The sequence below is a fragment of the Bos grunniens genome, chromosome 5 (genome assembly GCF_055505025.1).
Source record: "Bos grunniens cultivar Pamir isolate PY7600 chromosome 5, Bosgru_T2T1.0, whole genome shotgun sequence".
In the NCBI taxonomy this organism is placed as follows: Eukaryota; Metazoa; Chordata; class Mammalia; order Artiodactyla; family Bovidae; genus Bos; species Bos grunniens.
Genome location: NC_141169.1, coordinates 43,666,549 through 43,684,744, shown reverse-complemented (window position 1 = coordinate 43,684,744; position 18,196 = coordinate 43,666,549). Strand labels below are relative to the sequence as shown.

The window sequence follows — 18,196 nt, the reverse complement described above, 5'->3', positions numbered from 1 at the left end:
ATGAACCAAACAAGATCTATCGAAATAAATTATGCAGATAACAAATATTGAAAACCTCCACACTTTTGTGAACACTGGGTCCTCAGAGTCTATATCAGAGGCTGTGCACTGGTGGCCCCTGGGGGTGTCAAGGAGCTTAAATAATAGATTTTGTTTGGCTCACGTAATGTTTCAACACCCCAGGGGCTACCAGTTTGCAGTCTCTGATCTGTATTTCGAGGACAGAGTATTAACAGAAGTGTTGAGGTTTTCAAATTTATAATCTGTTTCTAATAATTTACAACTAGATAATTTGGCTTTCAAATTATTACAGTTCTTGCATTGATGGTTTATGACCAAATATATCCAAGAGAAGCAGAGCAGGGTATTCAACGGGAAGAAGTGGTAAGGCTCTGTCACCACCCTTATCCTCAACTTCTCTCACCTCTATGGAAGACTACAAGGACAGAGACCATGCTTTGTCATCTTTATTAATCACTACCTGGCCTAATTCCCTATAGTATCTGTGCCTGATAAATGTTTGTTGAACTGAATTTGAATCCACATAGGTTTTCCAATTCTGATTTTAAATCTGGAGTGAAAACTGACTGTTGCTGAAATAGTTCCTATTTAGTTAAATTTTATTTTAAGGTCATGTCTACATTACTAAAATAACTATTTTTAGATAATTTACCAGGAAAAATAACCAGACAAATCCCACTTGGAATGACACAGAGATAATCTAAGCAACTGCTATATCTCCAGCCATATCATGCCTTGCTCTCACTCTATTTTACTCTGTAATGATAACACAGGCATAACGGAATAAGAAAAGGACAACATATCTGAATGACTTTTTTGGTCTGAAGTTATATCTCAGACTCAATATTATGTGACTAGTTGATCCTACTTTTATAACAATAAAATATGATTTGTGGCATTCATCTCTGTAGCTTACCAATTGATACTAGAGGGATACCAGTACTTTCTCTGAACTTAGAATAAAAACTCACATATGTCCTTAAAATATAGGAAGCACAAAAAGTGCTGACAAAAAATAAATAATCAACCAAAAATATTCTGAAACATTTGTAAAAATATCTTAATTAAAAAATATTTAGTTAAGTAAATTATTTTTAAATATAGAGAATCCTAACTAAGGTTATACCATCATACAAATAACTATGAAAAACTTATCATTATACAAACATCACTGTTGATCAAATTTCATTCTTCACATTTGGCACGGAGCTCATAAAATTTGTGGTGAAAAGTCTATTTGTAGTACTGTAAAAGATGAATCCTTAAGGAAAATGATGAGACACTGAATGCTAACAACTGTGAATGCTGATTGTCTTTTTTTTAATTCAACATAGTCAATAAAATGCAAATATTTCTTACATTTCACAAATGTCTCTGGACTTGAAACACACGCACTAATTAACTCTAAACTTATTCTAACTAGTGACACCACAGTGAGTTCATTTTTATCAATTTTGTTTTTCAAAAAAGTAAAACCTCTGGGTTAAATCAATGTATTCTTGCTTAATGTCTTCATTTTTTCTCCCTTAAGCTTCTGAAGGCTCATCTGTTTCTAAAAATCATTCTGCTCCATTCAATACAGACACCTTATCAAATGTAAACAACACATCTAGAAGTTTTGTCATAAATATTAGCAATCTGAGTGTTTATGGAACTACCTTCATATACCAAGAAATTAAGAACTTTATAACTAAAAAACCCGGCCACTAAAACTTCTGTAAAATGTTCTTATTATGTCAATGATTTTGGACTCTCTTTGATTCTATATAAGAACACAACTGTGTTCTTAACAAGTGGTGTCTCTTTTCAATTCAGGTTCTTGCAAATCTCAGAAATTATCTTTCATCTGAAGTAACTGGGCATTCTTAATAAGAGAATAATTAATTGGCTTATCATATGAATCTGTTTACATTTCCTGACTCTGTTGTGACAGCCCTGATAACTCACCATTCTCACACCTCTCAAAGAACTATAGCTGAAGAAGTGATCTTGGTTCAGGATGAAAGTGAAAGACTAGCAAGCACAACACATTTCTAAATTTAACTTCTGGAATTTTTCAGTTAAATTTGACTTTCTGGATGAAAGTCAGGCTTCTCTATGGCAACAAATAAAGATAATGTTAAAAGGAAGACTAATAAGGTCATAAAAAATGGAAGTCATTAGCGGATTTACAGCATATCTGGGGGTGACTCTGGGGATTAATGAGGTAACACGCACAACAGCCCCCGCCTAAGTAAGCTGTTGGTTGGAACCTGGACCTCAATGACCAAGTCTAACACTCTCATTTTACAGATAAGAAAACCGAGGCAGGAAAGATACTCTTACCATGCATGGAAGGTTTAACCAAAAGCGAACAGAAAATGATTGATTTAGGTTGCAGAGTAACCAAAAGATGTTCTTTGATATTGTATGGTTTTAGTTACTCAAGTGATAAAAAAATTAAAAATTTCATATCTTCATTTCGAGGGACTTTTTCTAATTTCCCCCTAAGAATGATTCTATCCCTGATGATTTTCATGTCCTGGTTCCAAAAATAAAACTACGTTGAGGAAAGTCATATCCCTAATCATTGCACTTCCGTTATTTATTCTAAAAACACTGACTTAAAATTATTCCAGGACTTGACTCTTGTGTTGGAAGTTCAAACCCCATCACTTTAACAAATTCCCTCCACAGCCCACTTATTCTCTCTGCTGCTCTCCCTGTTTAAGTGGCTAGTCCGCTGTTTTCAGCACTAGGGACATCTCTGAAAGTCAGCCAAGCTGTTTCTTGCCAGATCTGAGGAGAGTAGAAATCTTTGTCAATAATCTTACAGATGTTTTTACCTTTATTATCATTATTTTGTATGCCTGGAACTCAAAGGAAGCATTGGCTTGAAAAGGTAGGTCTCAGCCAGGAGTGGCCTGGACTTCCAGCTGCACCTGTCACTTTTTACCTGTTTGCAAGACCATAGTTTTCTTTTCTCCATCCAGAGACATAATAGTGAAATTATAGATGGTTCCCGCTTGTAAATCCTCGGAGTTACATCCATAGGTGGTGTTGTCTATCCGTACAGGGTGGCACCACGCGACCCCCGACGTGTCACTGCTGTAGGTGAGGTTAAAGTTACAGGGGAACGCCAAAGTTCTCCACTGGAGAGACACGGACCGGCTGGAGACCCTGGACTCTGTCAAGGTGAAGTTGCATCTCACTGGCTCCCCCAGTCCAGTCTGCAAAGGAACCAGAACAATAGCTGAAGCCCACCATCTATCCCTGCTCAGGGATGAGTCCGTAGCAAGCTCCCCAAGCTGCCTCCACTCACCCCTGGCCCCAGCCTCAGCCCATGCATCCTTTCGCCCTCCAGTCAAGAGAAAAGAAGTGCGTGGCCACTTTTCCCCTAACTGCTTTTTCTCCCGAGCAGCTGGAGAGAGAAGGTGGCTTTTTGCCTTCTGTGGCACGAGTTGTCAGTCTGGCTGGGGACTCAGAAGAGGATCACCGTTCCCCAAGCAGAGGAAGAAATTCTGCCACCTCCCTCTCCAAAATGCAGCCCAGGAGACCAGAGAGCGGAGTGAGAATCTGGTCCTCGGAGGGGAGGGGCGCGGCCGCCCGCGGGGACCTCTTCGCGGCCCCTCACCTGCAGCAGGCTCAGCGCAGTCCACAGGGCCAGCCCGGCTCCATGGCTCCGCATGGCGCTCGGCGGTTCCCCCAAACTCTACTGCGGGGCTGGGACGCGCCGCGCGGCCCGACGGCCGGCGGAGCCCGGACCACTTGTTGTGCGCGCTTAGCGCGCCCCGCGGGCGCAGAGCGCCGGCCTCCGGGCTGGGGACGCGCGGGGGCCGCCGCAGCCGCTGCTGCTGCTGCCGCCCCGGGCGGGCTGCCGACGCGAGAGGCGGCTGGGGCCGGCAGCGCGCCGCCCTTCCCACGCTGCCATTCTGACCCGCGCTGCCTCGCCCCGGGCCCCGGCCGCGGACTTCCGCAATCAAAAGGCAATTTCCTCGTCTCCCGGCAAAGGAACAATGCTCCGGCGAGGGAGGGAGCCCCGCGGAGCAAAGGCTTGAGGCTGCCAAGGGGGCACGAGGTGGGCCAAGCTACCCCCGCCGCCCCTCGCCGCCGCCTCCCCCTCCAGGGGTCCCGGCCGCGTCCGCGGAGGTCTGCCTCCTTCTGCGCGAATTTCACTTTTTTCCCACCCTGTGGTCCTCAACCCCACCGTCTTCACACAATCTGGACTGCCCCCTCTCACTTTCCAGCTCCCCACCCCGCCCTCTTCCTCCCCCCACACCCTGCGCCTCCCCTCACACCCTGCGCCTCCCCTCCCTGTCTTCCTTCCTATCTTCCTCATCTGCTTTCTCCAGGGTCTCTTTTCCCAGGATTAAACTTGACCACAGCAGATTTTCCTAGGTCGCCTCACGCTTTCCTAAAGCCTTTTATTAGAGTGCTACTGCCTTTCTCACCTCAAAGCATTCATTTGTCTCAACGCGCATCCCCCTGACACCACCAAGAGAAAGACCCTAAAATGGTGGTGTCCATTGTCAACTTGGCCTTCATTTTTTCCTGCCATTCACTTTCCACTTTCTCTTGTGTAGAGGTCTGTGCCCTCCCCAAATGTTATGCAAATAGTCCTAACCAAGAACATACATAATCACCACCATTTGTTCAGCCCACAAGCAAAGCAGTTTCATTACTGACGGTTCAGTAGTTAAAGTCGTTTTCATCTATAATTGAATATAAGAAAGCAATATGAACTCTGGTTTGAGGGAAATACCTTTAATGGCCCAGCTCCCCATATATTACAAAAAAGCAAAATTCACTTAGTTTCAAGCACTAACTTTGTGCTAACTTTTAGCAGTTGCCTCAGTACCTGAGTAATCATGTATCTGAAAATTTTTAAAGTTCCCAATAAATGAAGAGCAAATGGCAGTCCACTCCAGTATTCTTGCCTGGGAAATCCCATGGACAGAGGAGCCTGGGGATTTATAGTTCATGGGGTCCCAAAGAGTCCGACAGGACTGAGGTGATAGTAGCAAAGTATTGCAACAAGCTTCTAATGTTTGGTTACTTTTCTTTGGGTGCCATCTCTGACAATTGCTGCTGCTGCTGCTAAGTCGCTTCAGTCGTGTCCGACTCTGTGTGACCCCATAGACTGCAGCCCACCAGGCTTCCCCTTCCCTGGGATTCTCCAGGCAAGAACACTGGAGTGGGTTGCCATTTCCTTCTCCAGTGCATGAAAGTGAAAAGGGAAAGTGAAGTCGCTCAGTAGTGTCCGACTCTAGCGACCCCATGGACTGCAGCCTACCAGGCTCCTCCGTCCATGGGATTTTCCAGGCAAAAGTACTGGAGTGGGTTGCCATTGCCTTCTCAATTGCTAAGAGAGGAGATTTTCAAAACAGAATGGTAGAGCTACATTAATTGGAAAGATGACATTCTTTTCTTTTTCAAATAGATTATACATAAAGGTATATTATTGAATACTATATCAAATGTATCTACTTTGAGGAAAAAAAGTAAAGAAGTGAAAATTATTTCAGTTCTTTCAGAAATCATGTTTTGTTTTGTTTAATTAATGAAAAAATGAAGTTTCTACTCCTTGGAAGATTCTATGGGTTGTTACTCTGCAGCTACACTGCTGCTGCTGCTGCTAAGTCACTTCAGTTGTGTCCAACTCTGTGAGACCCCATAGACGGCAGCCCACCAGGCTCCTCCGTCCCTGGGATTCTCCAGGCAAGAACACTGGAGTGGGTTGCCATTTCCTTCTCCAACGCATGAAAGTGAAAAGTGAAAGTGAAGTTATTCAGTCCTGTCCAACTCTTCGACACCCGATAGACTGTAGCCTACCAGGCTCCTCCATCCATGGGATTTTCCAGGCAAGAGTACTAGAGTGGAATGCCATTTCCTTCTCCAGCAGCTAGACTAGAGATCTCAAATCTCCTTTTCAAGTCACAAATACTCAAAGAAGGTCAAACCTAAAATATGTATGTATTTTAAGGAAAATGGAATCTTTCTTATTTATTTGCCCAGGTCACTGGTCTTAATAAAGAACGCTTTATCCTCCATATTTTACCCCTCAAATTCAATGGCTATTCACAGCCTAGCATGCCTTTCAGCATCATCAGAGACACTCCTCTTCTCTCTGCTTTAGATACTGTAAACCTACAAGCTGCCTTTGACCTTTACAGGAGTCTTTTTCAGCTTTATTCCTTTTTAACATCACCATTTCCCTTTCTGGTGTTTTCAGAAAGCAATGTGATTTCCTTGTCTGTAAAACTGGAATAATGCCTACTCTAAATACTTCCCAGAGAGATTATGAAGAATAAGATTACATATTTTAAAGCACCTTTGCAAACTTTAATGTGCTGTCCAAGTGCCAGTTAACCTAGTAACAGACTGCATCTAAATCACACACTTCACTCTTTTTTAAGTTCATCCATTTCGTAGGATCCACTTACCTAACTTCTGCTGGCCATCCTTCTCTGTCTTTTCCAGTGAGGTTTTTGCATTTTTTCCCTCATAGATTGGCCCCCCAGTTTGGAATCTTTCCACTCTAATTTACTAAATACTCCTCTTTCCTTTGCACAAAACTTCATTAAATCTTATTTTTTCTGTTCTCCAAGCTTTCTCATTCTTTTTTTTTTTTTAATGTTACATTACCAACTTACTGTACCCTATCAGTTAACTTCAAAATTATATTTTTTATATATAATATACTGTCTGAATATAATGCAATATACTGCCTTATAATAGAGGCAACTACACACACAAAAAGAAGTGAAGAGGACTAGTCAAACAAGGCAATAACAAAATATCCCCACCACACTCTTCAAATGCTTCTAAAGTCTATAATTAATAGTGACCTGCTAATAATAACCCTGGGGATAGGAATTAGGAAAAGGAGGAGCAATTTTTTTAAGTACAATGATTTTATTATTGATCTATCAGAGAGACATTATACATTTAAGATTGTGTGTCTTTTATCTATTTTGATACCAATGTGTATGAAGAATTACAGCAATCTATGAAGGACTAGGAGTCAGAGATTTTTTTTTTCCAAAGATATATAATTACTATTTTGTTTTGTTGAGAATCTTAAGGCTCATGGCAAAGCCCCCAATTAATTAGTGGGTCCTAAATAACCCATAAGAATGAATATATTATGAAATGAGAGAAAGTTTAAACTCAGGTTTTTACTGATTACATTTTAAAGGCTGATTTTCCTTTTAGAAACACTTGTATGAATATGAAAAATTAGAGAGATGTGTAGTAGATTCAAGGCAGTAAGGGACTGGGAAAATCTGCCAGATAACATCTTTTACAAAAGGAGTTTATTTGAAACTACTGTACAAAGTATAAATAAAATAATTCATTTTGTTCTTTGTTCTCATCGTTGTTTGGAATTCCTCAACTTCTTTTGAACCTATTTATCCTGTTTAATTCCCTGGAGAAGGAAATGGCAACCCACTCCAGTATTCTTGCCTGGAGAATCCCATGGAGGAGCCTGGTGGGCTACAGTCCACGGGGTTGCAAAGAGTCGGACACGACTGAGCAACTTCACTTTCACTAGTGAAGGACAGAGCCTGGCATGCTGAAGTCCATAGGGTCACAAAGAATCAGACAGGACTTAGCGACTAAACAACAACAAATCCTGTTTAATGCCACTGCATTTGCTTTATAAGTTACTGCGTTCCAGAAATTTAGAGTCAGCCTCTGTAACTTTTCAAGGATAACTTCTCTTTGCCACTATGAAATCTTTTCCAGACTGCATGGGAAGGGTGGGGCTGTTTTTTTTATTAGATATGTGTCTAAAATCAAACTGATGGTTAAACAACTGCCTTTTAAACAAATAGTCATAACAATTAATGAATAATTTCTCTAAGTGACATTCATTAATTATGAATTCATAGATGATAGCATGATTCTTTTCATGTTATGAACATACATGTTGAATGATACAACTGATCATCAGGGGTCCCGGGCCAGGTTTTGAGAATTGTTACTTTACATCCAAGTTTGAGCAGGGTGCAGAGAAGTTTGAGGGGATGCAGGGAGAGTGGATTGGTAAATCTGATTGGTTAATTCAAACTTCTCACTCATGACCTAAAAGGTCTTTCATGACCTGGCCTCTGCTCACCGCATGCCTCTCTCTTGCTTGGCTCTTATGCTCTAGCACCCTGGGTCTAATAATCCATTTACTCATTCATTTAGCAAATACTGACTGAGCACCTACTGTGTGCCAAGACTTGTATAAGTTATGGAGACACCCTAAGGAGCTGACTCTTTTCTGCTCCAGGGCCTTTGTGCTTGCAGTTTTCTCTTGGACCACTCCTGCCCACAGCCTCTGCTTAGCTATCTTCTCAGTCTTTAGATCTCAGCCTAAACACATCCCTGTGGGGCCAGACCCTTTCTGACCTCCTGGGGTTAAGTGTGCCGTTATCAATCGTCATCTCAGCAATCCATTTATTTAATTCTGCACATTAATGACACTTGGTAATAATCTAATTATTTATACATTTGTATACTATCTGTCTTCTCTGGCTATGCAGAGAATTCCTTGTGGGCAGAGTCTTTGTCTGTCTTGCTTCTCTGCACAGAACTTGGCAGTATGGTGGAGTTTCAACAAGTATTTTTTGAATGCATAGATGAATGAATGAATGAGTGAGTCTTTGTAGCTGCTCAATAAATAATGTCATCTGAATAAATACTTTAAACAAGCCCTTCTAGACATGTTCCTGCTGTATACCTCAGAGATCATCTTGAAAGGGAGAGAGGGTGAGAGGAGAGAAGAAGAGAAGATTGATTTTGAAGAGAAAGAGGTGGGAAAAGATGAGTGGGAGGGAAAATGGAGAAAAAGAAGAAAGGGGAGGGAAGGAGTAATCTTTAGGACTGCTGCTGCTGCTGCTAAGTCGCGTCAGTCGTGTCCGACTCTGTGCGACCCCATAGACGGCAGCCCACCAGGCTCCCCTGTCCCTGGGATTAGGACAGTGGTTCTCAAAGGCTAGAATCAGCATCATCTGAGAACCTGCTAGAAACATAAAATCTTACGGCTCTACCACAATCTGAAGAATTTGAAATGTTCTGGTGGAGCTCAATAATGTGTGTGTGGTGTTTAACAAGCTTTCCTGCTTTAGTTGGTGAGAAAAAGCTATCCAAATTCCAGTAAGAAGTCTTAGATTGTCAGTCCCAAACCCTGAATCCTGAACCAGATCATTTTATATTAAAGAAAGTTAATGATACTTCATTCTTTTAAATTTCACTGAGCTCTCCAGTTACAAGAAATACATTGATGATTTAAAAGGTTTTGAACAGTTTTAGAAGTTGTCAAGTAAAGTGGTGACATAATATATAACATAGTATATATTTTATATAGTATATTTACAATATGTATTATATGTACATTTTGATATTTAACACTTCTCCATAAAGTACAGATGCTAAAGGGAAAATGATCAACATGCAGCAAACAATAGATGACATGCCAATTCTGATGCCTTTTTTATGCAGCTCTTATGTCTGTTTCCTCAGAGATTTTTAAAAAGAAAAAAGCCTAGCAATTAGGGAATGTGTCAATTAAAAACAATTACAGGATGGCAAATCCTTTTCTCTGTTTAAATTTGGACTGGCTCTATAAGTAAATGACAGCAGAAGTGAATACAATTTTAACCTGCCACAGGTGTCATGCATTTTAAAAGGGATTTATAAAAATTTAAGGTAAGATAATTTTGATAAGCAGTTTTCTAAAAAGGACCGTGACTTTTGTATTTAGAGATACTATTTTGGGATACATTTCAAGGAAGCTTTCTAGCTTCCTAGATCGTAACCTTACTAGGTCATAGGTCTCCAGGAAAATGGAAACAAATACAAACATTTGGAGGTGGTTTAATGAGGGGGTGGACTAAATGAGAAGGTACATGTTTTATGAATAGCACTTCCCTGGCTAAAGGGCACAAGTGTTAGACAGTGTGAGTAGTAATAATAGTATATGAAAGCAATAAATCATGGATGCTGAGCACCCAGCAATGCTAGAGAATGACAAAGTCCATGAATGAGAATGTCTTTCTGAGCACATCCAAATAATAATAAACTACCCTCTCTGTCAATCCCATACCCAAGAGGAACTCTCCAGTAGATCGACACAAAAGACATTCACTGGCTGCTCTGACTGTTGGCCGTGCCAAGATTTTTTTTAAATCCTGGAAGGGAGGGGTGGGAGTGCCGGATGTGTCACTAGCAGCAGCCCCACCATCTCTCCCAGACACATCTCTAAGGTTTCCTGGTATTTTTTTTCTCTACATAAATTTCTCACCCTCTTCCCTTCCCCCACTTTTTAATTTTAATCTGGAGGAAATGGGCTTTGCATAGCTTTTGTCAGAGCTTTATAACTGTACACAGAATGACTTAAAACCAGATGTGACTGTAAACGAATCACTTTTCCAGTCTCAAGCGATCTGTTGCATCTTCATTCCCACGTTTCACGTGCTGTCACCCCCACCCGAGCAAATGAATTGGCTCACATATGCACCAAAGCAAGAGGTTAATGTGGCCAGTGGGGATGTCTATATGGGTGTGACTGCTATACATTCCACTGTCAGGAGCTAGGTCATGATTCTCACGACTATCCAAGCCCTAGGATAGTAAATAAACAAAAGATGGCTAACACTGGCTTTAAGGAAAAGGAGAACAAAAGCAAAAATCACACATCTCGTTGCCCTTAGAAAGGGATGATTGGAGGGTAAAGATTCTTTTTTTCTGTGTATCATATTAGACTGTTGACTAAGATCAAGTGTAGTATGGGGGCTTCCCAGGTGGCACAGTGGTAAAAAAATCTGTCTGCCAATACAGGAGATGCAAGAGATACAGGTTTGACCCCTGGGTCGGGAAGATCCCCTGGAGTAGGAAATGGCAACTTGCTCGGATATTCTTGCCTGAAAAACTACATGGACAGAGAAGCCTGGTGGGCAGCAGTCCTTGGGGTTGCAAAGAGCTGGACACAACTGAGCAACTGAACACACATCATGTTAGAACATTATTTCCCAAGAATTCTCTGGAGGTTGTAAACAGAGGACTCTAGTCAGCACATATTCCTTTTTTGCTTTTATAGTGTGATCTTAATTTTTTTTTTTAATGGCATAAGCAGATAATTTTGAGAAAAATAGATTTTTCATGGTAAAAAGTCTGAATTTTGACTTTTCATTTAAAAAAATTTAAAAATGGAGGCTTGCTGGGCCCCGATCCTGCCCACCTCTTCCATATAGCTTTCCCATTCCACCCTTCTCTATTGGATGAGGCAGACACAGGGCATCTTAGAGTCCTCTGAATGTTGGAGCTGACAGTGACCATAGTGAAAAATCAAAGGGTCTTACCATGTTTTTCAAAAATACAATGATAAAACCATCAGCTACATTAGAAAACTCTTGAAGGACGAAGTCTTGGCTCTTTGTTATCTTCCCATGCCCATGTTCTAGGACTCAATGACTGTTCATTTAGCTAACAGTAAATATTCATACCTCACCACTCAACAAGGACACAGCTAAGTATTGGGGAATCTTTAAATAATTGTATTCTTCAGTTGTTCCAATGCAGATGTGGAACCCTCAGTTCAGTTCATTTGCTCAGTTGTGTCCAACTCTTTGTGATCCCACGGACTGTAGCACACCAGGCCTCTCTGTATATCACCAACTTCCAGAATTTACTCAAACTCATGTCCATTGAGTTGGTGATGCCATCCAACCATCTCCACCTCTGTCGTCCCCTTCTCTTCCTGCCTTCACTCTTTCCCAGCATCAGGGTCTTTTAAAATGAGTCAGTTCTTCACATCAGGTGGCCAAAATACTGGAGTTTCAGCTTCAGCATCAGTCCTTCCCATGAATATTCAGGGCTGATTTCCTTAGGATGGACTGGTTGGATCTCCTTGCAGTCCAAAGGACTCTCAAGAGTCTTTTCCAACACCACAGTTCAAAAGCATTAATTCTTTGGTGCTCAGCTTTCTTTATAGTCCAACTCTCATATCCATACATGACTACTGGAAAAACCATAGCCTTGACTAACTGGACCTTTGTTGGCAAAGTAATGTCTCTGCTTTTTAATATGCTGTCTAGGTTGGTCATAACTTTTCTTCCAAGGAGCAAGCGTCTTTTGATTTCCTGGTTGCAGTCACCATCTTCAGTGATTTTGGAGCCCCCCAAAACAAAGTCTGTCACTATTTCCATTGTTTCTCCATCTATTTGCTATGAAGTGATGGGATCAGATGCCATGATCTTCATTTTTTGAAGGCTGAGTTTTAAGCCAGGCTTTTCACTCTGCTCTTTCACCTTCATCAAGAGGCTTTTTAGTTCCTCTTCACTTTCTGCCATAAGGGTGGTGTCATCTGCATATCTGAGGTTATTGATATTTCTCCTGGCAATCTTGGTTCCAGCTTATGCTTCTTCCAGCCCAGTGTTTCTCATGGTGTACTCTGCATATAAGTTAAATAAGCAGGGTGACAATATACAGCCTTGACATACTCCTTTCCCAATTTGGAACCAGTCTGTTGTTCCATGTCCAGTTCTAACTGTTGCTTCCTGACCTGCATACAGATTTCTCAGAAGGCAGGCAAGGTTGTCTGGTATTCCCATCTCTTGAAGAATTTTCCACAGTTTATTGTGATCCACACAGTCAAAGGGTTTGGCATAGTCAATACAGCAGAAGTAGATGTTTTTCTGAAACTCTCTTTCTTTTTCGATGATCCAACAAATGCTGGCAATTTGATCTCTGGTTCCTCTGCCTTTTCTAAATCCAGCTTGAACATCTGGAAGTTCACGGTTCACATACTGTTGAAGCCTGGCTTGGAGAATTTTGAGTATCACTTTGCTAGCATGTGAGATGAGGGCAATTGTGCGGTAGTTTGAGCATTCTTTGGCATTGCCTTTCATTGGGATTGGAATGAAAACTGATCTTTTCCAGTCCTGTGGCCACTGCTGAGTTTTCCAAATTTGCTGGCATATTGAATGCAGCACTTTTACAGCATCATCTTTTCAGTTCAGTTCAGTTCAGTTGCTCAGTCATGTCCAACTCTTTGAGACCCCATGAACCGCAGCACGCCAGACCTCCCTGTCCATCACCAACTCCCGGAGTTCACCCAAACCCATGTCCATTGAGTCAATGATGCCATCCAGCTATCTCATCCTGTCGTCCCCTTCTCCTCCTGCCTTCAATCTTTTCCAGCATCAGGGTCTTTTCAAATGAGTCAGCTCTTCACATCAGGTGGCCAAAGTATTGGAGTTTCAGATTCAGCATCAGTCCTTCCAATGAACACCCAGGACTGATCTCTTTTAAGATGGACTGGTTGGATCTCCTTGTAGTCTAAGGGACTCTCAAGAGTCTTCTCTAACACCACAGTTCAAAACCATTGATTCTTTGGCACTCAGATTTCTTTATAGTCCAACTCTCACATCCATACATGACCATTGGAAAAACCATAGCCTTGACTAGATGGACCTTTGTTGATAAAGTAATATCTCTGCTTTTCAATATGCTGTCTAGGTTGGTCATAATGTTCCTTCCAAGGATCTTTTAATTTCATAGCTGCAATCACCATCTGCAGTAATTTTTGGAGCCCAGAAAAATAAAGTCAGCCACTGTTTCCAATGTTTCCCCATCTATTTGCCATGAAGTGATGGGACCGGATGCCATGATCTTCATTTTCTGAATGTTGAGCTTTAAGCCAACTTTTTCACTCTCTCTTTCACCTTCATCAAGAGGCTCTTTAGTTCTTCTTCACTTTCTGCTATAAGAGTGGTGTCATCTGCATATCTGAGGTTATTGATATTTCTCCTGGCAATCTTGATTCCAGCCTGTGCTTCCTCCAGCCCAGCATTTCTCATGATATAATCTGCATATAAGTTAAATAAGCAGTGTGACAACATACAGCCTTGACGTACTCCTTTTTCTATTTGGAACCAGTCTGTTGTTCCATGTCCAGGTCTAACTGTCCTGCATACAAGTTTCTCAAGAGGCAGGTCAGGTGGTCTGGTATTCCCATCTCTTTCAGAATTTTCCAGTTTATTGTGCCACACAGTCAAAGGCTTTGGCATAGTCAATAAAGCAGAAATAAATGTTTTTCTGGAACTCTCTTGCTTTTTTGATGATCCATTGGATGTTGGTAATTTTATTTCTGGTTCTTCTGCCTTTTCTAAAACAAGCTTGAGCATCTGGAAGTTCATGGTTCACGTATTGCTGGAGCCTGGCTTGGAGAATTCTGAACATTACTAGCGTGTGAGATGAGTGCAATTGTGTGGTAGTTTGAAATAGCTCAACTGGAATTTCATTACCTCCACTAGTTTTGTTCATAGTGATGCTTCCTAAGGCCCACTTGACTTTGCATTCCATGACGTTTGGCTCTAGGTGAGTGATTACACCATTGTGATTATCTGGGTCATGAAGATCTTTTTTGTATGGCTCTTTTGTGTATTCTTGCTACCTCCTCTTAATATCTTCTGCTTCTGTTAGGTCCATACCATTTCTGTCCTTTATTGTGCCCATCTTTGCATGAAATGTTCCCTTGGTGTCTCTGATTTTCTTGAAGAGATCTCTAGTCTTTCCCATTCTATTGTTTTCCTCTATTTCTTTGTACTGATCACTGAGGAAGGCTTTCTTATCTCTCCTTGCTGTTCTTTGGAACTCTGCATTCAAATGGGTATATCTTTCTTTTCTCCTTTGCCTTTTGCTTCTCTTCTTTCCACAGCTATTTGTAAAGCCTCCTCAGATAACCATTTTGCCCTTTAGCATTTCTTTTTCTTGGGAATGATCTTGATCCTTGCCTCCTGTACAATGTCACGAAGCTCTGTCCATAGTTATTCAGGCACCTTGTCTCTCAGATCTAGTCCCTTGAATCTATTTCTCACTTCCACTGTATAATTGTAAGGGATTTGATTTAGGTCATACCTGAATGGTCTAGTTGTTTTCCATACTTCCTTCAATTTAAATCTGAATTTGGCAATAAGGAGTTCATGATCTGAGCCACAGTCATCTCCTGGACTTGTTTTTGCTGAGTGTATAGAGCTTCTCCATCTTTGCCTGCAAAGAATATAATCAATCTGATTTTGGTGATGTTCCTGTGTAGAGTTTTCTCTTGTGTTGTTGGAAGAGTTGCTATGATCAGTGCATTCTCTTGGCAAAACTGTATTAGCCTTTGCCCCACTTTATTCTGTACTCCAAGGCCAAATTTGCCTGTTACTCCAGGTATTTCTTGACTCCCTACTTTTGCATTCCAGTCTCCTGTATGAAAAGGACATCTTTTTTGGGGTGTTAATTCTAGAAGGTCTTGTAGGTCTTCATAGAACTGTTCGACTTCACCTTCAACTTCACCTTCAAGGGGCATAGACTAGGATTACTGTGATATTCAATGGTTTGCCTTGGAAATGAACAGAGATCTTTCTGTCGTTTTTGAGATTGCATCCAAGTAATTCATTTCGGACTCTTTTGTTGAGGTTTGTGGAACCCTCAGCATGATAGAATTCAAGAATACCTAGTACCTAAACCTTCAGATAAACTAGTGCCTAAGCAACCTTTGACTCCACGAAAGATCTAATTCTTCTGGAATTATCCAGAGGTCATTGGTTTCAGACCACCAAGATCAAAACTCTTAGCAAATCATCTATCGTGGCATTCTCTCTTCAACTCTGCCGTCCTGGGCTGGAATTACAGCCTCGTGCAAAGAGGCGCAAGTGTAAATGTTCACAGATACAGATGAAGGGCAAGCACCTGATAAAGATGCATTGGCAGTGTGTGCTCATCGACCCAGGTCTACTTGAGATCCAGCTAAAAAGAGCTCTGATGAGAAAACAGGTACCTCCTGTATACTTCCCAGACAGTACCCCAGTGGTGACCTCGTCTGGATTTAGCAGTGGTAGGATTCTGTTGCCAGCTCACGAAAAGAGTGGGAAGAATCAAGAAAATTTTCCCTTCAGAGACATTCCCTAGAATTCATAGTTTCCCCTTTCAGTGACTTTTTGCCATATTTCGTAATAATTGGTTTTCAAAGCTGTTATCCTGTGAGTGAACCATGTGAATAAAACCAGTATGTAACTGGGGTAAATTGTAGAGATTTAAAGAACTTAGCAGTCTTTTCCAGAGCATCTTTATCTTCATACTTATCAGCTGGCTCACCCACAAGTTCTGACCCCTGGATTTACTGTTCTTTCTTGCAAATTCATCATCATTTCTCATGATGTTTGCTATCCTCTCCCCCCACCCAACCCTCTCTCCTCCTGGTCCTTGAAGAAGATGGACAGATCTTCTTAGGTCTGAGCCACTGGTTTACCCCTAACTCAAGAGCATCCCTTGGATTCTGCCCTATACAAGCCCTGAAGCAAATCACTCCTTTTATTTTTTAAACTTTTTTTGTTTCAAAATAATTTCAAACTTATGGGTAAGCTGTAAGAATTATAAGAGTGAGTGCTATGACATATCCTTACCAAGACCCATTTATCTTTTTCTAACATTCTGCCACAATTTCAGAGTAGACTGCATATCTCCTGAATGAATTGTTTAATATCAATAAAGACATTAAATTTAAGAAATGCAAAATTGATATAATGCTTTAATCTATAATCCATATTTCAATTTCACCAATTGACTCAAGCATTCTTTTTGGCATTTGTTGTTGCTATTTTTTTCTCTAACAAGGATCCCACCCAGGATTCTGTGTTATATTTAGTTGTCAAGTCTCTTAATCTTCCATAATCTGGTACATTTCCTGTCTTTAAAACCATCCTTATGACATTGACCTCATTGAATGATATAAGTCAGTTATCTCTATAGTATGTATTTCCCTCCATTTGCAATTGTTTGATGCTTCCTTATGATTAGATTCAAGTTATAGGTATCTTGTCAACAGAACTGTTCCTCTTCTCTTGGGTTCAGTGTTTTTTCTCTAACAGATTAATTATTCAATTATTTCCCAATGGATCACAAATATAACTGCACATTAGAATCCATGAGAAGATTTTTACACTCTGATGCTGAGGTCCTATGTTGGTAAATTCTAATTCAATAGGTCTGAGGGAGAATTTGGGAATCTGTATCTTTAAAAAAGCTTCCTAGGTGATTCTGATGTGTGTAAGACCAGGACTGAGAGCCACAGACTTCCTATCTCAATTTGCACATCCTGGCTTCTCCTTCAATCTCATTTTCCTTCCTTTGCTACATTCTCTCCCCTCTGCATCAACCCTCACCTGGGCTCCACCTCATCTGCCAAAGGGAACCCATGTTAGACAAATACTGGGAGGTGAAAGAGCCCATGTCAATGCACACGCTCTGTTTTATGGGTTGCATTTTATATGCTATTGGCACATAATAGTCCACGTTAGTGGGCAATCTGAGAGAACTACAGCCCTTTGTCAGAATTAGACTTAAATGATGCCAATTATAAATTAAGGTTGTCAAGGACACATCCCTCCCGCAATATTGCACCCCCTTGCATGAACTCTTTGTGCTATGACCAGTCTTATCATCTGTTTATCTTTTATCCTATTCACTCTAGACAATCTAAAAATCTTCTCTTGATCCCAAGGAATCATTAGGGGATGGTTTGGAATGTTTCTTTTTACTGTTGTGTTTGCACTTCTGCTTCTAGGTGTTTGTCTCAGAAAGGGGGAATGCTGTCCCATTTTTAGTTCTGGCCACAGAGCAGTGGGCAGTGGGGAGACGTCCCTGTGTTTATGTAACATGATAAAGGAGTTGACCCCAGACTTGCTAGGGGTGGGGTTTTTTTTTTTTTTCGCATTTGTCTCCTCAATTATTTGGAGACTCATGTTGGGCGGTGATGTCTCTGAGGGCCAAATGAAAGGAAGCACAGAGCCATTAAACCTGCACCAGCACCACAATGGCTATTCATGAACTGAGGAAACGTGGGCCCTCTTGCAGGCCTGGCCAGGGCAGGATGGCGGTGAGGGGAAGAAGGGGGTGTGTCTCCAAACAAAACTGATGGGTGTTTAGTAGAACCAGCCAGTAACATTTTTAATGCATGTTCAATACTTCATTCCTTTGAAAGCATTGTCACGTGATAATGCTTGCTCATCTGGTTCTTACCACAACCCTGTGACATAGGCAGGGTAGCAAAAATGAGACAAAAACAAGAAGCTAGTGTTAATTTCTAAATTAGTCAACATTACTGAATACATACTGTGTATAGACAATGCACTAAGCACTTTTCTTAATTAGATTGCAA

General features: G+C 41.1%; 1 protein-coding gene across 5 annotated transcripts in view; it reads right to left on the bottom strand.

The window, feature by feature from the left end:
- The window catches only part of PTPRB (protein tyrosine phosphatase receptor type B), a 129,968-nt gene that overhangs the window by 90,724 nt on the left and 21,048 nt on the right, over positions 1-18,196 (bottom strand). For 3 of the 5 annotated variants that reach the window (XM_086399962.1, XM_086399958.1, XM_086399959.1), the window contains exon 4: positions 2,957-3,230. In XM_086399962.1, coding sequence (XP_086256088.1) covers positions 2,957-3,230 — 274 coding nt within the window. Of the gene's footprint in view, positions 1-2,956; positions 3,231-3,322; positions 3,892-18,196 lie in introns of those variants that run through there. The other 2 variants (XM_086399960.1, XM_086399961.1) reach the window with 2 other exon arrangements.